Source organism: Neopelma chrysocephalum, unplaced genomic scaffold, assembly GCF_003984885.1.
Source record: "Neopelma chrysocephalum unplaced genomic scaffold, ASM398488v2 Primary Assembly neopelma1_75, whole genome shotgun sequence".
NCBI lineage: Eukaryota > Metazoa > Chordata > Aves > Passeriformes > Pipridae > Neopelma > Neopelma chrysocephalum.
In genome coordinates, this window is record NW_020897736.1 from 8,974,114 (window position 1) to 8,994,348 (window position 20,235).

The 20,235-nt window shown below is 48.8% G+C and overlaps 1 protein-coding gene across 1 annotated transcript in view; it reads left to right on the forward strand.

The window, feature by feature from the left end:
- ST8SIA2 (ST8 alpha-N-acetyl-neuraminide alpha-2,8-sialyltransferase 2) overlaps window positions 1-16,420 on the forward strand; it is a 32,206-nt gene extending 15,786 nt beyond the window's left edge. The window contains exons 3-6 of the mRNA XM_027688486.1: window positions 1,016-1,144; window positions 1,661-1,918; window positions 4,138-4,431; window positions 13,941-16,420. Coding sequence (XP_027544287.1) covers window positions 1,016-1,144; window positions 1,661-1,918; window positions 4,138-4,431; window positions 13,941-14,226 — 967 coding nt within the window. The 3' untranslated portion in view covers window positions 14,227-16,420. The remainder of the gene's footprint in view (window positions 1-1,015; window positions 1,145-1,660; window positions 1,919-4,137; window positions 4,432-13,940) is intronic.
- The last annotated feature ends 3,815 nt before the right edge of the window (window positions 16,421-20,235 follow it).

The following is a 20,235-nucleotide window of genomic DNA, read 5'->3' on the forward strand; positions in this document are numbered from 1 at the left end:
AAATGCATTTATTTACAAACCATTTCCCAGCTGGAAAAAGCCCTTTGCACCAGAGAGAGAGAGAGATTCCTTTTAGCTGATAGTGAGTACTTTGGCTGTGTATTTTTCAGTGCTCTGTTGTGTGAAGGCTTTTTCAGGGCTGCAGATACACGCACAGCTTCCTGATGAGATGCTTGGCTATTGTTTTTGGAGGGCAGCTGGCTGGAACCAAATATTTGGAGACTCCTTCAATTCATGCTATTTGATTTAAACAGCACTGAAGTGCTGGGGCTGATTTGCTTCTTAGAGCAGGGATTAAAAGCTGGGTTCTCCCAGTGATTATCTCCAGCATCTGGCTGTTGCTCATTTGTTGGTCTGGAACAGGCGATACGGGTGCTGAAATCCTCATGCTCAATTCTAGCCAGGGAAGAAGTTTCCAGCGAGCCAGGCTGCCCCTGATTGGTGCAAGATGCTCACAGCCCAGTCTCACAAGCAGCACCCAGCAGCTCAGCTGAATTAATTTCTCCTTTGGGTGGAGCGAGGGTTGCTCCTCTCTGAGGAGGATTTTTATCCTCTCCAGGAGCTGAGCTGGCTCCGCTTTGGGATCCTCATGGGATTCCAAGAGGCAACAGGGCAGCAGCCTTGGCTAGGAGACTTCTTAGTGAATTCTGGGGGCTGCCTGGGGTGTCTTGTCTGTAAGTGTCCATCTGCCAGCCTGTCTTTGCAGAGCCTGTGTGTGGGTTTTTGTGCACACCTTTCTGCAGCTCGATGTATGAGTGTGTTTTCTGTAGAACTGTGTCTGGCTGTCAGTCTGTGTTCGTGGAAGCGAGCAGGTATTTAAGGATTTGTGTCTGTCTGGTTGAGTGTAGCAGCATACAAACTGGCTTTCAGTTCTTGTTTAGCTAATAACTACAATTTTGCTTTTCTGAAGAAGTTTGAATTCCAGCAGCCAGAGCCAGAAGACAGTGATTAGAAGTGCCATTGGGATGCTAACAGATCCTTCCTCTCTCCCTTTCCCTGACTTTCTTTTCTCTAGAGCTGAAGTAGTAATAAATGACTCTTCGTCTCCAGCTGTTGTTGACAGAAGTAATGAAAGCATTAAGCACAACATTAAACCAGCCTCATCCAAATGGAGACACAACCAGACACTCTCTTTGAAGATCAGGTACTGGTAATTACCTATAGGACAAGAGACAGATTTGGTCTTCTCCAGTGCAAGCTGGCAAATTGCCTCTGTATATCATCTAAAGAAGTCAAAGAAGAAATAAAAAGACTTATCTCTTGCTGAGCTGGGCTTCATATCTGTAAGCGATCGCTTGGAAATGAATTCCCAGCTGAACCAGCTGGCCTGGCAACGACGGAACAAGGAGCACTTGAGCCCCTTGTTTTTCAGGCCAAGTGGAATTAATGTGTGCAGGCCATGGGTCACAGAGAGAAGAAAGAGAGCCCCTTCCCAGGATAAACTCAGGGACCCCCCCACTAACAGTGAGCTGACCATGCTCAGCTGCCCCAAGCAGAGATGGGTAGTAAGGGTGGAGATACCTGTTTGTAAGCTGTTGAGCATCTGTCAGATGGACTGGCCAGAGAGTGAGGGCAGCCAGGAGGCAAGAGCTCATCTTATGTATGACCCAAGTTATCTCTGTACCTCACCTGATGGGGCTGTTTTCTTCCCTGTCCTCAGGAAACAGATCTTGAAGTTCCTGGACGCAGAGAAGGACATTTCAGTGCTGAAGGGGACACTGAAGCCGGGGGACATCATCCACTACGTGTTTGACAGGGACAGCACCATGAACGTCTCTCAGAACCTGTACGAGCTGCTGCCCCGCACCTCTCCCCTCAAGGGCAAGCAGTTCCCCACCTGTGCCATCGTGGGCAACTCGGGGGTCCTGCTCAGCAGCGGCTGCGGCCCCGAGATCGATGCACACAGCTTCGTCATAAGGTAGGGACTTGCCCCTGTGCCTCAGTGCAGCTGGGGGGGCTCCAGCGGGTTCAGAGCAGTGGAAGGGGCTGCAGTCCTGGTGGTGTGGGGCAGCACAGCCTCACAGTCCCACGTGCACGTGTGAAGTTCACCGATGCAAACGTCCTGCTGCAAACTCTTCCAGTCATCTCCAAGTGCTCCCTCAGTGTTCTTGCAAATGCACCCCGTGTCTTCTCATGGTGCACCATTAGCACCCCCCCCGGGGCACTATTCACCCCCAGCACCCCCAGTTCTGGGTGCTCCCTCCTCTTCTCCCACTTGGTTGCCCTCTTGCAAACCCTGTCCTGGACTCTCACAAGCTCAGTTCTTCCCCAAATCACTCCTGCCCTCAAGCATCACACAGTGCCCTGGCACCACACTTGTGCATGCCCAGGTCTGACACTCCCCTGTGACTGTTCCATCCCCAGCACAGATGTCCCCACACTGTCCCAGGGACCTGCAGAACACTTCCTGAGCCCCACTGGGACACAGTGAAGTCACTGCTGGAGGTGTTTGAAGTGGAGAGGAGGAGCTCCTGCCCTCCCATCCCCAACACCCCTGCACAGCTGTTAGCTGAGGGGCTGTAGGAGTCCACTGATGATTTATGTACATGCAGACATTTGTTTTCTGGTGAGTCTATTATGAAGACAGCCCAATCCATCAGCAGCTCACAGAGGCAGTGCCGGCGTGACGTGGGAACGAGGATAATGTCACCTCTGCCCCCCACTCAAACCTGGCTGCTCCAGCCTGCCTGGTGGCTGGCAGCTCCAGTCTATCCACAGGGGATGGAGCATTATCGTTAAGTGTAACCTGAGTGAGCAAAGGGAAAAACTGCTTATTGCCGTTCTGGCAAAGTCTGAGGAGCTGCTTTCACATCAGGCAGCAAAGTGGCAGGAGAAAAGCTTCTCTGGATGTGAGGACTGGGATTTTGAGTGGCTTCTCCCCAGCCATGTGCTAGTGCAGGTTTGGCATGGACATGCTCTTCCCACCGTAGGTTATCTGAGCCATCAATTGAACCTGCATCTTCCTGAGGAAGGTTTGCTCCATCCAGGCAGCCTTTCCAGCAGGGTTGGCAGTGACCAGTGATGGGGTCTGTGTCCAGGATACAGATCCAATGTTTATTTTTAGTGACTTGACTCCAGTGATGAGTGGATCGGAAAGGCCCTGTGTGCCAGTAGCTGGATTTTCTTTTAACCATTTCCTTAGTTTCCCCATCTGTGAAGTAGGGAAAACAGTAATGATGGCTGATTATCGAGGCAGATGGTTGGGATGCGATTCCTGCTCGTTAGATACTGTAACTGTCAGAAACCACAGCAGAGCTTGCTGTGTGCAAACACACGGGTACCCTCTAGTTTTTATGATGCTGGGGGAACATCTACTTGAATCCCCCCATCAGCTGGTTCCCAGTGCCATTTGCTCTGTGCCATGTGCATGGCATGGACATGGCTTACTAGCCACAGATCCCCACCCCCCAAGGAGCCGTAGGAAGCCACTGTATTGTGAGGGTGGTTTGATGGCAGTTTATCCTCATCCCTGTTGTTACAAAGGAGCTCATGGCATGTGGCCTGTGTCCACGTGCACAGCCTGAGAGGAGGCACTAATTAATGGTATAGAAAGAGATATTTTTTGTAGGGCACAGCCTCCAGACGGCCAGACCCTGTGGAGACCATGTCCTGGCATCCCCCTCCCTCTGGTGTCAGTATCACCAGCGGTGCCACTGGGTCTGCTGTTCGCAGAGACTCACTAGGAGGAGAAAAGGGACTTGGGATAATGTTACTCCAGCAGGGCTGGAATTAAGAGGCAAGTGCTTTCCTTGTGTGAGAAAGGCTGTTTTGTTTCAAATCTGCCGTGGGAGCAAAGACAAGAGGTTTGTGGCTGGTGTTATTTTTGAACGGCACCAGAAGAGCCACCAATCTGTACAAACCACCCACCAGACACCACAGTTATGGCTGTTATTAGCATTGTCCCAGAGGGACATGCATGCACATACCATCATGCTGAGGAATGGTGGCCTGATACTGAGACAGCTCATCCTTGCTGATTTATTGCAGAGGCTCATTCCCCCTCTTTTTCCTCCCAGAAGCGAGGGTGAACGGGCACATCTGTCACTGGCCCTGGCTTTTGGCATCGCACACCCCTCGTGCCTGTCACTGCCCTCTCTCAGTCGGTTCAAAAGGACTGTTTGGTGTTTCCCCTCACAGGTGCAATCTGGCCCCTGTCCAGGAGTACTCACAGGACGTGGGCATGAAGACAGACCTGGTGACCATGAACCCCTCAGTCATCCAACGGGCCTTCGAGGACCTGGTTAACGAGACTTGGAGGGAGAAGCTGCTGCAACGCCTGCACAGCCTCAACGGCAGCATCCTCTGGATCCCGGCGTTCATGGCCAAGGGGGGCAAGGAGCGAGTGGAGTGGGTGAACGAGCTCATCCTGAAGCACCACATCAACGTCAGGACTGCCTACCCCTCGCTGCGCCTGCTGCACGCTGTCCGAGGGTGAGAGCGTCTCCGGTGTGCTCCGAGCCAGGATTTCCTGAGCTTCCTGAGCTGGAGAGCGATGGATGGGTTTGTGCTGGAGGAAAACAGTGCAAGTTGTTTCTTTCTGCAGACCATGAGGAGGATTCCACGGGTGGTGGATGGTCCCTAGATAAGAGCTGGAGACCACCTTGTGAACAGGGGCTTCGTGCTCTGTTCTTTGAGCGTGAGGGCTTTTAGCAATATACCAAGTCTCAGTCTTCCAGTGCTTTCTTGGGGTGTCACCTTACTCTCCAGCCTATGATTTGAGTTTTCCTTGGAGAAACATGTGTGCACTGAGCTTAGCAGTGAGATTTGTCACCTTGTGCTTGAGTGACGTGCAAGTCTCACACAGGTCCTCAGGTCCTGTGCCAGCCTGGACAGGAGGAGAGTGACCTGATCTGGCCCTGCTGATCAGATAAACAGGGCCAGGTGGTGGGGAATGGGCTTGCTGGGAGGCAAGGAAGGGGTCTTTCTGCTCTATCCTGGCATCTTCAGGAGGGACATGTGTGGTGTACAGGAGACACAGGTGTGGTGGGGATGGAGAGGTTATAAAGGAAAGAGAGCCCTAGAGGTGAGACTTTGATGTCAATGACTTGGGGATGGGGTCGGCTCTTGCTTCCATGCCTTATTTCTCTAGGGAGAGTCATGATCCCATAGACATTTAGGGAGTCTAGGCAGGCAGTGCCTTTTGCTGGAGATGGCTTATGGCAGTAGTTGTCCTCTGATCCTGACTAGACCCTGTTGATTTTGCAGGGTAGAAATTTCCTTGTGTAGCTGGTGCTCCCACTGCTAAGTCTCAGTATTACTGTTCCTTGATTGATTTGAGCACTTGTCCCCCCACATCTCTGAGCCTGAGCTCTACTGGTCAGTTGGTCAGTGCTGGGTGATGGGGGTGGGCAGGGGACAGGTTTTGGGGTCGTTTCCTGCAGGATCAAGCCTAAGGGGATGCTCCAGGGCAGCCTGGGCTGGCTGGAAGGACTGGAGGCTCTGGTGCCCCCCAGGCAGCAATAATGAGCAAGAAGAACCACATCTGCCCCAAGTGCCTGTGTTAGAGGCTTACCCGGGCCAGAGAGGCATCTTACAGAAAACACTGGCTTTGAGGTAAAGAAAGGGAAGGAAGTGATACCACAACTCACAGAAAGGGAAGACAGGAAGGGAAAAAAACCCACAACCCAAATTCTGAGCTATTTCTAGCTGTAATTGACTTACTTTCATCTGTCAAAATAGAATTAAGCTCCTGTAATAAGCCCTTTAAATCAACATGCTACTAATCCAGTGCTGGCAACCATTCCCAGTGCCAGAAACTTCCCATAGGAAGCTTTGCAGAGGGATTGGCAAGGGCTGGGCATCACTTTCCCATGGGAGAGGAGGATGCCTCCACAAGCGCAGCTGCTGAGATTATCTTCCAGCTCACGGCACCTTCCTGGTGTCACAGCCCTGTGTCACAGCCCTGCAGTCCAGCTGGGCTGGCTGGCATGCTGCTTATCCCTGTGCAGCTCCAACAGAGCAGTGTTTGAGCCACCACTCCTGGCTACCAGGTCCTTCCTGGCTGGAGGAGGTGCAGGGATTTTGGGAGAAGGCCAGGAGTTCAGCACTGTCTCTCGGTGCATGGAGCAATGCACCCCCTCTCCCCTTGGCTTCAGGTAGTGTCTTCCTTTTGCACATGTTGGTGTAACTGTGGGCTTTACTGGGGTCCCGTGCAAGGAACTTGGGTTTGGGCTTCTCAAAACCTGCTGGGGCTCAGAGGGATGCAACCAGTCAGACCAGCGAGCAAGTGGAGTGAGTTGGTGGTGTCTGGGATAGCTGTGGTACCAGCACATGGTTGGATGATGCTGATGACAGGCTCTAAGGTCCGGGTTGGAAATACAGCCGAGACCTCCATCCTGTCCTTGGGCTGGTCACTGTGTGGGGGGCAATGGAGAAAGGTGGGTTGTGGCAGAACAGAGACAGAATTAGTGCAGCACTAATTAATTTAGAACCATAGAAACCAGTGATAATCCTTGTCAGGAATTGCCCTCTAAGCCAAGGGAGCTGCTGCCTGACCTGCCCTCCTGCTCTCACACTTATCAGTGGGAAAATAAGGATGCCTGCTGATTACCAATTAATGTAATGAAAACTGCAGCCCCCTCAGAAAGCCAGAACTGATGGGAGCACTTCAACACCTAACCAGAGTGTTGTGGCCTGGCCAAGGAACCCACAGAGGGGTCACCCAGGGCTGGGGGACAAAGGGCTGTGTGACTCTGGGGGAAGGCCAGAGTCAGCATTAACCCTTTCCTTGGTGCAGCTTCCTCAGGTGTGGACTTTGATGGATTTAAGAGCAGTAATACTGATTCAGGCAGTATTGAGTGAATTGGGCACAAGAGGAAGGTGGCTGATGCTCTTGGTGCTATATAGGAAGTTTCTCAGGTACTAGTAGGGTTGTCTTGCCCATCTGCTCAGAGTAATTGATAGGATGTTGTTGGAGGTGAAGAAGGAGTCTTTTGTCAGGTCAAACTGACCAGAATCACTAAGAGTTTACTTATTCATCTTCTCTGACACTGCCTAATTCCTATAATCATGCCTTATTTTTGCTTATGAGGTTTATGGTCTCCAACAACTTCCTCTGTCTCTCATCTGTGGAACATGCTGGTTCATAGCATTACACTTTTTTTGACAGATCTGAGATTTGTGAAACAAATAAAATTTGTGGCATGTGGCAATTTGCAGCAGAGAATCAACAATTCACAAAGCCCTACAGCACATCCCTCTGTGCTGCAGTGGGCTGCAGTTGCAGATATGTCTCATCTTCTCTTTTGCTGGATAAAACTACCCTTTATAATCTACCCTGAGTTGATTTGGATATCACAAAAAAATAGGGTAAGTCTTTCAGCCAAGACACATGTTTTAGAATAGCACTTTCTACAAAGGCTGACGTCTCAGCCATCTTCAATTTGGCTACAAAAGCTCTGCCTTACCTTCCTTCACTACCAGTGAAATACATTTGTGAGTCTTTGAATCCTCCTTGAACCACAGTATTTATTGTCCTGCTCTGCTTTCCCTCAAACCAAAATGCATTTCAGTGGCAACTGAGCATTTTTCCTATAATTTTCAGTGCATTCGGGGCATTTGTAGAGTGTGCGTTGCTGAGATAAGTAAAAAGCATTTGGTTTTGTTGTCCTTAACAGCATCATTTGAGACATCACCTTTCTAGCTGTGAGGGTGCCTTAAATGTTTGCTGATAGCTTTTTTTGTTGTTGCTTCCACATAATCGGTGCAATAGGACAGAGACTCCTCTTACACGGTTCAACTCACCATCTTCACGCCAGGAGGGCACAGAGCCTTTAGCATTTCAGTGGAGGTGGTCAGAAGGAAGCAGAGTCACACCTCAGGCTGGAGATGGAAGCTGTGTGGTAGCAGGGAGCCAGTTTGTGGGGATGGTACTGTGCATTTCAGGGTTTTGCAGTGATCCTGTAAAATGTCTCCTGAGCAATTCTTCTGGTGGGCGCCTGGCTGGGAAACAAGCAAGCCCCTTAGAAGTTATGTGTTAGTGTCTCCAAAAAGCCTTGTAATAATCCTTATTGCCAAGCAGCTTTTGTTAGAGAAATAACGTGAAATGTGGGAAGAGAGGGAAAATAATTGTGTCTGGAGGTTTGCCTGTCACTCCTTGCAGAGAATTCACAGACACGTTGCACTTTGCCTTGTCTAATCTGGTCTAGCATTTCTCACTGTGTCCATCACAAGGGTCTCTTGGCAGTAAGCAATTCTAATCCTATAATGTTTTGTTAAGGGCTTCTTGAAAGAAAAAAAAATTAAAAATCAATAAACCTTCCAGCTCCTTGGCTTAGTCTCCCATTAGGTTTAATGTCCAAATAGCTGTGACAGTTCAGGACAGCGATCACCCTGCTCAGGGTCCATAGTGCCATTCTGCCATATCTCCTCAGAAGTACAGCCTGGCAGGGCATAAGGTGGATTCATCTTTGCCTTGGATGTCTGCCTGGGTCCTCACACCCAAGTGTGGTTAAGCCTTCACTGAGTTTTCAGGGCCAGATGCCTTTCCATCCATGTGTGTTGGAAAGCCTCCCCTGATCCCTCCTCACCTTGTGTTCAGGTTATGCCAGATCTTTTCCAACAGCTTTTGCCTGCTTATGGCCACACAGGACAATTGTGTGCAGATGATTCTCCTGACCTGTTGCTTTGATTGCACTCTTTTGCATCCCTCCACGGACTCTTCTTTTCTCTAACACATCAAACCTCAGCTGCTGCTTTTCCTTTTCACAGCCCTCCCGGCTCAGCTTTTCTAACCCTCTGTCTCGAGATCGGTTCTGCTGTGTCCACCAGCATCACCCACCTGCAGATTTTCTAAACCAGCTACTTCATACTTCCTCCCTTTCATGCTTACAGGGGCTCCTCGCCCTGCCCTGGGGTCTCATGCCTTAAAGCCCTTCCTCTCTGGTTCTACAGACAGGTTAAGGACAGCAGTCCTGTGCTCAGGTGAGGGAACAAGATGGCCAAAGGGTGTAGGGGGAGAAAACAGCCATTCACAAGTGTGTGACTGCGGTGGGATGTGGGAGGAACTACGAACACTCTGTGAAGTCAAGTATGTGTTAGGTCAGTAGATATCCTACAAATAAATCCTTGTGTGAGCAATTATTCTCACCCCTTCTGTGCTTGAAAAACGTTGTACCCAAGCTGTGATGTGTCTACACTGGGATTCCAAGACCGTTAATTTGTTCCATTTCATTGGGAAGAAGTTTTAGTCTTTTCTGTGTCAAAAGAAGGAATCTGACATAGGTAGGAAAGGGGAAATGAATAGGGTAGTTCTCTTCCTAGTTGCTTTCCTCCTCTTCTGTCTGTTTTCAAATGTTCTAACTTATGGGTGTTGAGTACCATATGTGTTTGAAAGGGCATCACAGAGCTCAAGACCTGGAGGAGAAGAGAGTCGATTATCTGTGATTCAGCATTGATTTGCTGGTGCCAAGTCACCAAAAGCAGAGCCAGGCCACACAGTAGGGATTCAGTCTGGGCAGGGAGGTTTGGTTTGGTGTTTGGGCTTTGCCCAGCCTGGGGATAAAGCACAGCTCTGACTCCAGATCTAGCTTTTGGAGTCAATGTTAGCATGACTCTGGGTGGGAACATGCCCATGCCTGCCTGTCCAGCACACATCTCATCACTGTACATGGCTCTTGGCTGTTTTGGTGGTGGTGACAGAGGAGACTGGATACCTGGACAGAAAAGGGCTGGGAGGAGCTGGATGGGGGGATAGCAGTTGCTCCCTGTACTCCAGCACTTTATCTCCATCCACCCAGCACCAGGATATGTGTTGTGCCCTGCCAGGGTCCTGTCCCCACCTGCACCAACGTGAGTGTGGAGCACGGTCGGAGCGCTCGCTCTCATTATCTGTGTCTGGTTTTTCCTGAGTATTACTGGGAGCAGGATGTGTGTGGCAGACTGATAATACGCTTCTGCCAGTCAAGGACTAGCACCTCCACAACAGCTTGTGTTTATATCACACTTTTATGAATAAGCTGTTTTAAAAGGGTCTGAAATTGCATTATTTCAGCTATTCTGATTTGTATCACTAAATAATGCAGCTGATACTGCTGAAATTTGATTTCTTCATTGACCTGAGTCTTTTATTCATTTCATCAGGGCAATGGATTTTCTGTTCATTTTGTCCTGCGGGTTAACCCTTACCTGGAGGATACAAATTATTTTAGGGTTTTTTCAGGCATGTCAGGAGGTGATGGGTAAGCACAGAGCAGGACCCTGCCCTCGCTAGTGGTCCTCAAATGCTGCCTGCATGGAGGAGTTTTGCATCCAGCATTTCAGCCCAAATCCAGGCCAGGCTTGGCCCCCCAAATTCAGTGATGCTGGGGGAGAATGAATGCTGTCAGTGAGGTGGTGTGCACATTGCTCCAGGTGTGCAATAGGGAGGCTGACACCATCCCTGTCTGGTGTGGCAGCTGTGGCTTCCTAGGGGCAGTTTCAGAGCGTTGTCTCCTGAAGGATTCCCACTGGGCTTTAAGGTCCAAATACAGCAGTTGCTTTCCCTATGGCTACAGAGCAGCCATCTCACAGGAGACAATGGTCAGACACCTGGCAGCAGTTCTGCTTAGGAGAATTCTAATCTCCAATTGATGATTAAGAGATGAGGAGCAACCAGAACCACCCACCAGCTAGGATAAGACTCTCTGAGCTGCTCTTCTTAAAGTCTCTGTCCTTGGCCTTCATCAAGTCTTAGTTCAAGCAGGTGCTAGGGCTTGTGTCTAGGCTGCCTCCTTACAAAAGATGGCCTTGAAGATCTGATGGCATTTTCCATCTGTCACTATCATGATCCAAAACAAGAGCTGTCTCAGGCAATTTTTCCCTGACAGCATCACGGTTCCTGTTCATAGCTGCATCCTGCTCAGGCTCCCGCCTATCTCTGTAACTGCTTCCACCCCTGAGGGTTTATTTACAGACACAGCACCAGCTTCTGAAGGAGGTCCATGCTGCTGAGAATGGAGGAATTGGGTTTCAGGACTGCTCTTTGCTCTTCTCTTTTAATTGCTGTCTCTTTCCATAAAATGTTTCAGTTGATAGTTATGGTGATTGGTGTAGCCAATTCGAAAAATAATTACTGCCTGCTTCAAGATTATCTTTCCTCCTAATTAAAATCCTGGACCTCACATATTAGAGGTGTGATGTTGACACAGCATTCCATGTGCGCCCAGACAACCTCATTTGGATTTACAGAATTAATTAGGTTTTATTTCCATCCCCAGCTGTTCTCTCCTGCACCAAGAATGTGGCCACTGTCTCACTTGGACAGTGGTGGGAGAGATAAGAGGGACATCTTCTTGCATAGCTCCCACACTCCCATCACAAACCAGTCATTAAAAAGTATTTCCCAGATCTCACCAGAGAATTTCCCACTTTCACTGTCCAGGAAAAAAATTGCAGGTGCTGTTGCATGGCATGTGTTATGGTTTGGGCATTACGTGCTATGTGTGTCACCCGCGTGGGTGGGCTGGGACAACCTGGAGTCCATCACCCTTTCCCAAAGCTGTGGTGAAAATTTATGATGCTGTAGGAGCAAGCTTTGGATCCTTCTCATTTTTGCAATACCCTGCCTGCAATAGAAGGAAGTACAGACAAAAGAGCCAGGTTTTAATTTTTATTATAAAAAACTGAATTGTCAGTGTTCCCTACCCGAATATTATTGAGTGAATGCTCACTAGCTGTGTGTGCTGAGGTGGGTATGCCAGGTTGGTTTCTGTAGGGCTGCTTTTGGGTGGTGGGTTGTGTACACTTGTTAGTCTTGGTAAGGTTTTTTGTGCATGCTGGGTTGCAGAGGATGGCATGGTCTGGAGGCTGCTTCAGTGTTTGGCCCAGGTCATTTTGTCATTGTTATTATGCATGAAACCAATGGTCACATGAATGTCCTGTGCCCATGTGCAAGAGTCACTTCATCTTGCTATCAGGGTCCTTGTATGTTCATAGAGATTTTACAGCCTCTCAACAAAACACAAAAGTTAATATTTTGGGCAGGCAGAAGGTCACCAGTATCTTTCTGTGTTCCAGCTGGTAAATTGATAAAAATTGATAAAAGGAGGATTTTAAGGCTAAAGCAGCTTGGACAAACCTAGACAGTTGTCTTCCCCCAAAGCCAGCTGGTTAGTATGGCTTGACAGTTCTTCCCAGTAGCTTCCCTGCTGCATGAGGATACCCTAATTCACAGTGTTAAATGGTTGTGATAATCTCCCATTTCCCTCTGCGAGCAGGAGGTCTAATGTGCTTACCCATAAACTCATCAAGGAGGCAGGTTTATGGCTACCTGTGGGAGCAGACTGCCTTCACACCACAGTGAGCTGTGCTGTGTCCCCACAGTGCAACCCGTATGGCCAGGCAAGCCCAGGAAATGCTGATGCTGTGCTGCTGAGTTTTTGGTTTTCCCCCTGTTGCTACTTTTTCGTGCTGGATGCCAAGATGAGTCAGGCAAGAGCCTCCTTCCCAAAACATCGTACTCATCCTTTGCTAAAGCTGCAGGAGCTTTGACACCTCTGGGTGTGGGACCACAAAAATCCTCCCTTTGCCCTTCCTGCACATGCCAAGGCAGTTACTCTGCTTCCAGAATTTGATTTCACCAGAAAAGTCAATTTCTCTCTTATCTGGCTGAGAACAAGCAAGCACGTTTTGTGCCTTGGTTGCTAAATTTTAATGGCTTTCGTGAAAAGCTAATTTGCAGGATTAAGGCTCAGCTCTCCCAAGGGTTCCTGCTGTCTGAGCATCAGACCCTCAGGAGCCCAGCAAAAAGTGCAAATGAGGAGGAAGACACTTCCCAGGGCTCCGCTGGGACTGCAGGACCCGGCTCAGGATCCCAAACGTTGGGTGAGAGCACAGAAATGCCACGTGCTCTACTCCGCTTCCTCATGTCTTTTATCCAAGGGCCTGCCAATCACTCACTTGAGCTCAGGCCCTTGGAAATATCTGTTAAAAATAATCCAAAGGCTCAAACAGGCTGTGGCACAGCAGGATGAGCTGTCTGCACCATCCCTGCTTGCTGTGGGACAGTGCTGCCATGGGATGTGCTGAGGGAGGAGGGAGTGCACCCGATGGGGACATCTTCTACCTCCCCAAGCCTTTTACTTTCTGATTTTGCTCCGCTGGTGGTGTTTTTCTGCTGAGCAAACCATCTATGTTGCCTGTGCAATAAATACTGGGGGCTGGAAACATCTTCTTACAGGATGTTGATGCTGCAATAACTTTTATCGGCAGCCCAAAATACAACCGCTGATACCGTTTCTGCTCCTGCATCAGTACATCCTTCCCCTTTTCTTTTTGCCATCCCTCATAAAAACTAACGTGCTTCCCAGCAGCAAGCACGGCTGACCTCCATATCTCACGTTATATATTGCAATGTGCTGTATTGTGTGTCTGATGGACTGATGCTGCAGAGTGTGGTGATGTATCTTGGTCCAGGATCACAGCAGCAGTCGCTGGGTGTAATGGGAACTCAGCAGTGTGTTTTAGCTCTTTCAGCCTGGTGACCCTTTGTTCCAAGGCAAATGTTTTTACAGCCCTGTTGTGTTTACTGTCAGAGTAAAAATCTTCATTTATCAATGAAAATCATCAGCCTGCGTGTGACTTTGTCTGCTTCAAGGGGTTGCTGGAGTCTACTTGATGTGGGTGGTTTGGTCTATGGTATTGATCTCCTGGGTTGATTGGAAGATAATTGTAGGCTGAAGTACCGAAGGCCACTGTTGCAAGCAATTTGTTTTTCATAAAAGATTGCCAAGGCACGAGATGCTTCAGTGCCATGGCAACAAGTGTGATGTAACCAGCAGACAGAGAGCAGGAGGATACAGTCCCTAGAGAGGCTTTTTCTTGGCATGGAGAACTCTCTGCTAGTCAGAAACCTCTCACTTTGAATCACCAATATATCTCAGTCAGAGGCTGGAGAGAGAAAATGTGCAAGACACAAGCTTGGTTGTGCGGGGTGAGTAACAGGCTTCCCTCTCCCTTTGCAGGTACTGGCTGACCAACAAGGTGCACATCAAGCGACCCACCACTGGCCTCCTCATGTACACCTTGGCCACTCGCTTCTGCAACCAGATCTATCTCTACGGCTTCTGGCCCTTTCCCCTGGACCAGAACCAGAACCCGGTCAAATACCACTACTACGACAGCCTGAAGTATGGCTACACCTCACAGGCCAGCCCGCACACCATGCCCTTGGAGTTCAAAGCCTTAAAGACGCTGCACCAGCAAGGAGCCTTGAAGCTGACTGTGGGGGAGTGTGATGGGGCCACGTAGGGTGGTCCCCGGCCACGTTCCTGCACAGCCATGGGAGGAAGGGGAGGGGGCGGAAAGGACAAGTGGTGCCTGGTGGGGTTGGTTGTCTTTGTCAACACGCAGGACAGTGACACAAATACATATACGTGGTACCTATATATATTGACCTGAGTATTATAACTGTTTGGTGTTCACCAAGGGAGGGGCAGGAGAGGTGCGGGAGCATCTGGCGTGACTGGCCTGGGCGAGACCCCTTGCTGTGGGCTCACTGGGCTCGAAGGGCGTTCGCCCTACATCCAAAAGATGTGAAGGTGGCCTTGGTTTTTGAGGGTATGTTAGGTGATGGGTAAACGTAAGCCGTTTGTCGTGACTGGTCCGAGGTTGGTAGTTAGTTTGTTTGGCCAAGGACGCCGGCGCTGGCACCGCAGCGAGGTGTGTTCTTGGCCCCGTGCTCGTGGCGGGGAGGGGAAGGGGCAGGGAATGGGGTGGGCAGGGAAGGTTTGTTGGTGGCTCTCACGGCCAAGGGACTGTCCATGGCTCCAAGCAGGACCAGTCTGCCCAGCAGGGATCAGTCCCCGGCAGCCGCGCACAGATCCATCCAAACATGGACCACCAGGCTGAGCACAGCCTTTGGAGAGGAGAGGGAGAAGCCTCCAGGGCTGCAGATGGATCTCCAGGAGGGTGGCAGGGAGCAGTGCTAAGCTGATCCCAGTGACATTTACATGGAGAGGTGTGAGGGCCTCCAGAGAAGGGGCACATCAGTGTTGAGCCAGGCAGACAGTGAGGAGGATGCTGAATGTGTATTTCTCTTCCTTTTCTAATGAGCGAGAAAGGAGCAGAGATGCTGGAACGTGGCAGGAAGGAGGTTTGCTGCTGCAAACTGGCACTGTTAGTATTAAGTGTCTCACTGTGCCACAAAGACACTCAACATCTGTCAGGGCTCGTGAAAACCATAAGTACATCCAGCTCTTAATTCCCAGCTGGTATCTGCTAAGCAGCCTGCCTTCTCTCCCCCTCCAGAAATAACTGCCGAAATATGGGTGATAGGCCTGGACCCAGCCAAGCAGAAAGTCTGCAAGACTTCAAGGGACTTTATCAAGTCTAAATAATTTATTTTCAGTTTCTCCACAAAGAACCAGCACACAGCACTGAATTCCTGAAGTTCTACTCTGTCCGTCTTTTCAAGCCCTAATTATCTCTTACTCTCAACAGTTAAATAGGTTGTTGGATGGATTTGATGGGATGCTTGCCTGGTGATGAACGTCATAGAAATAATCTTTTCCCTTTTTTTTTTTTCAGAGAGAACCCAAAATATAAAGGATTTTTTATAACCACATTTGCTTTTCTCTGATTTTGGGGGGTTTTGAGGGAAGTAGATTGATCTGATGAGCCTGTGTAATTTTCTGCTTCTATAGCCTATTCTATTTGTCTCCTAATTAGCACTCAGTGCCAGAATGGAGGTGAGTCCAGGGTTCAGCAAGGGCTGTTTGGGTTTAATCTGTGGGAGAGTAAATAACACAGCACAGGCAAACCTTGGGCTTGTGCTGCAATGCTGCCATGGCTGGGTATCATCACCTTTGGGCCTCCTCCTACTGCTGTGTTTTTTAAGTTAAAAAGTGTGCAGTTTGAGGCTGAAATACTTGACATCGTCTCTTTAAAAACTCGAGTGCTTCAAGTGGTAAAAGGAAGAGCTCTCTTTCATGTTTTGGGCCATAGAAGCTACTGTACCCATAGGAGCCTCCAGCCTGCTAATTAGTGTCAGATGAAGATGCTTAAGATTAAGGTATAAGCAACATTATAGTGGATAAATGTGGGCTAATCTGCCACCAAGGGGATGTTTCTTTCCAGCACCAGAAAATTATTTCTTTTATGTATTTTTTTTAAAACCTGGCACTTTTTTTTATTATTATTATTTTTACTTGAGTTTAGTTGCACGATAAAGCTGAACCTGGCTGTGAATCTCAGCTTAAGCTGAGACAGAAGGAGACAGAGTGTAAAACTGCAAGATGGAAGTAATCTGCAATCCCAAGGAGCTTCCCGTGATTCAGGAGTGGTTGTTAAAGACGGATAATTCCCTGGTTTGTCACCGGCACAGAGCAGGGATGGAGCTGCAGGGACTGCAAAAGCCAACTGTTGTATTGAGGGGCCTGGGCCATGGTACTGATTGCTGTTAGCAAACCTTCTTTTTAAATAAAAATAGAGGAAATGAAATAAATGTGCAGGGGTTTTATTTTTATTTTGTATTTATTTTCATTGACTAGAAGGGGCGAGAGGGGAGGCAAGACCGTGAAATGCCATGGGATTAAATGGGGAGAGCCTGGAACCCCCTTTGCTGGTGAAGGAGGGGGAAGACTGAGCTTGTTTGCCCACCTGGGGTGGATGTCAGTGCTGTGCCAGGGAGACATCCAAAGCCGTCAGGATGTCCTTGCTGTGCCTACAGAGATTATTGAGATAAATCTATAGCAGCACAACAGGGGTGTGCTGGGTGGTGAAAAGAGGATGGGAGAAGGGTTTTTTTTCTGATGCCCTTGAAGCAGCTGCTGGATCAAAGCACAGGCAAGTTATAAGCAAATTATTCAGGGGGATGAAATTGCTGGTGATGCTTCTATTCCCAGAAAGGGTCCTGTTCACCCTTGTTGTAAAAATGCATTAAACCATGAGCAGGACCCTGCAGCTATTGAAATCCCTGGCTGAGTTCCCATTTCACCTCACTGCCATGCAGGTTGGTCCCTGCTGTGTTTGTATGCACAAAAACAACTAGGAATTTCCCCTTGCTTTAGTGGGCTGCGTCAAGCCCTCTGGTCTGGTTCTCTGAGCATCTCCTCGTATTGGAAACATAATTTATTGTCTCTGTTTCCAGCAAATAGCTGGGACCTGACTCCACCAAGCCCCAGCACCAGTGAGCCATAAAGCCCTTGTGCTGTTCATGAGCAGCGGGAGCAGAGATTCAGGTTCACCTCCTGCAGCAGTGCTTGGTGGGGGGGTGGAGGGGTTGGATGATATTTGGGCTATTTTGGGGCAGCCATCAGCCATTGAGCGGCACGGCAGCTGCCAGATGCTGTGGGGACCCTACGGCTGCACCAGGCTGCTGCTTGATGGATTTCTTCATGCCCAATTAAGGCTCTTCTCTCATCAAGAGTGAAACAAAAGAGAGCATTGATGCTACTCAGGCAGGGGATGCAGGTGCACGAGGTGCCCCATGAATGTAGTTAACTGCCCTAAATGACAGCAGCAGCTCCCTTTGTTCTTTGCTGCTCCGTCCTGCTGCTCCCTCCAGCAGCAAGGCCAGTCCAAACTGGTGATGCTGGTGGCTCTGGGATGGAGAGCTCCCTCCCACAGGTTAGGCACATTTGTGCCAAAAGGCCTCTGGATGGTAACAAGCAACCTAAACTTGTAAAATAATGGTAAACTTGAGTCTTCACCTGGCTAAGCCCAGAGTTTGGGGCTGTTTCCCAGCATGGCTTTTTGGGGCAATGCTCTAGCAGGTGCTTCTGGCCAAACACAGTGTCCTCCTCACCATGCACGTCTGGTGCATTTTACCCGTACAACAGCTTGGGGATAAAGGTGGTGTCTTGCCTGCTCCTCACACCACAGCCTGAACCCCAGCTGTCTGAATCACTTTTCATTTTAACCATGGTTTGTTTGGTCACATCCCAGCCTTCAGATTTGCCACAGCTTTGTGTCTCTGGGCTGACAGCCAGCCCAGCCATGAAACCTTGCTGCACTCCCCGATGCTGCTGAGCACCATGGCAAGCACATGCTCACACCTGTCCTCCCCTCCCCTGGATTACTCCAGTGATTTTGGGGCCTGGTAAGTGAAGCTCAAGAAGCAACCCCATCATTACAGACCCGTCTGAACAAGGATCTGCTTCAGACAAGGAGTTTTATTCGGCTCTCACATCACTCCTTGTTCTGTTCATGAGCTGCAGAGGAGGAATGCACTTCTGTTCTTCCTATGAAAGTGTGCGTGTATATATATATATATATGTGTGTGTGTGTGTGCGTGTGGCATGTGTTTAAATACATATATATAGTGATGTGGCTGTTGCTCTCCTGGGTGAGATCTTGTCCATATCTTGCATGGGCACAGAGCTCAGCTCCTCCGGTCAAACTGCAGAGTGCACAGACTCTGTGCTGCCAAGATCCTTTATAATTAATACTCACACTGCCTTATTTAAAGCTGACTTGGGTGATTTGAGTTGCAGCAGCTCCTCTGAACTGCGTCGCAGGACTCTGAGTGCCTCCCACTCTCCACAGCCCCTCCCAGGCAGGGCTGGCAGAGGCACCACTTCCCTCCCAGCCACTGAATGAGAGGGGTGGAGGAAGGATGGTCACCTTTCCCCAAACACTCCATCAGCCTGGGACTGGTGCAGGGTCAGTAACCAACCCCCTGCTTCAGTCACAGCCCAGATAATTAGTGAACAAACCACAAATAGTCACTGTGATTCAAATTACATTTTAAAATTTTTTTTCAAGCTGCTGTAGGTTTTTTTTAGTGCTATGAAACAACTGAATCCTTTTTTTTTTTGAGACACCAGTCTTGCAAACCACAAAGACACAATATTTTGTATTCAAGGTGTAATGAAAATCTTTTGCATTTTCACAATGCATTTTGGATACTGTTGGGAATAATAACACCAAGCACTTCAGTCAGTCTCACTTAAGTTATATAAGTGGTTTCAGTTGATCCCAATACAAAATCATTTTTAATTCTGTGTAGAAGAGTCTCAAAAATGTTACACCATCTACAAATCATGATATAGATATTGGTTTTTGTCCACTATTCCTTTTAAAAATTTAAACAATCCAATTTCATGCTAGAGAGGCTTGAAACTCCGGAAATTAAAGCTTAAAGCTTTGAGAGATGCACAGGGGATGGCAGGGATGTGGTTTTCTCCAGAGTGCCCCTCAATGTCAGAAGGTAAAACCAGGCACATAACCATGGTCTCCAATGCAATGATTTGTCAAACCATGCATTTTTCAGCTCTTTTGATGTTCTGGTTGCTATTTTTAAGTTTCTCACATTTATGAACAGTCTAGTAGCACCTATTTTCATCTCTAAGTTACTCTATCACCCTTGGCACCAGGCAGCAGAATTTCATTTTGGGGTCCCCTTTTTAACCACATTGAACGCTTTCTAGCTTTCCTTTTCTTCTCCTCTACTTAATCTTATTTTTCCCCGAGAAAACAACTGAGCACCCACAAGCCGGTAAATCTCCTCTGCAACTCCAGTACTGTCATGGGATGGCTCATGTCCAAGCTCCAGATTGGGCCATATCCACTGTGGATACCACAGCACTCCCAGCTTAAGCTCCAAGTTGGACAGGCCACCACCAGCAGGGAATGGACTCCATGCCTTTTTTCTGCCCCCCAGGTGGTTGCACATCACCCATGTCTGCAAAGAAATTACTGAGAAAGACCTTGGATAGAGGTCTGAACGATACCCAAAAAAATCATCCTCCTCCCAAGAGGATGGGCTTCTTTCCCAGTATTAGCAACATCAATTAGCAATTCAGCAATAAGCTCCTTTTCCAGCTGGGAATGTTTGATGAATCCTGTTCATCAAGTCTAATCCATCACATGCCAATTTCATTTACAGCCCAGCTGAAGGCAGATGCATTTGGCTGCTTAACATCATCTCCAAGCAATTCCACAGGTGCCTTTGCAAGAATCAGGATCAGCACTCACGGACCTTCCCACTGTTGTGCTCTCATGAACTTGTGCGTGAAGCAACAGCACGGATGGAAATATCTCCTGCTTAGTTAGCATAGGAATCCTCAACCGTCTCCAACACCCTAAAGAAGCACAGGCAGGAGGAGGACATACCCCAGAAATAGTCAGGGAGATGCCATCCTAAGGGAGACACCAAACACCTGGAAGACTGCACAGTGCAGGCACTGAATTTGCTGTTCACGTCCTCAAAACAGAACTGAGCTGCATCTGTTGTGTTGTACCCATGAGAAAAACACAGAGTTTGAGCACCAGATTAGGCACCAGGAAAAACACTGTCCTTGAATGCTGAAAAGCAGT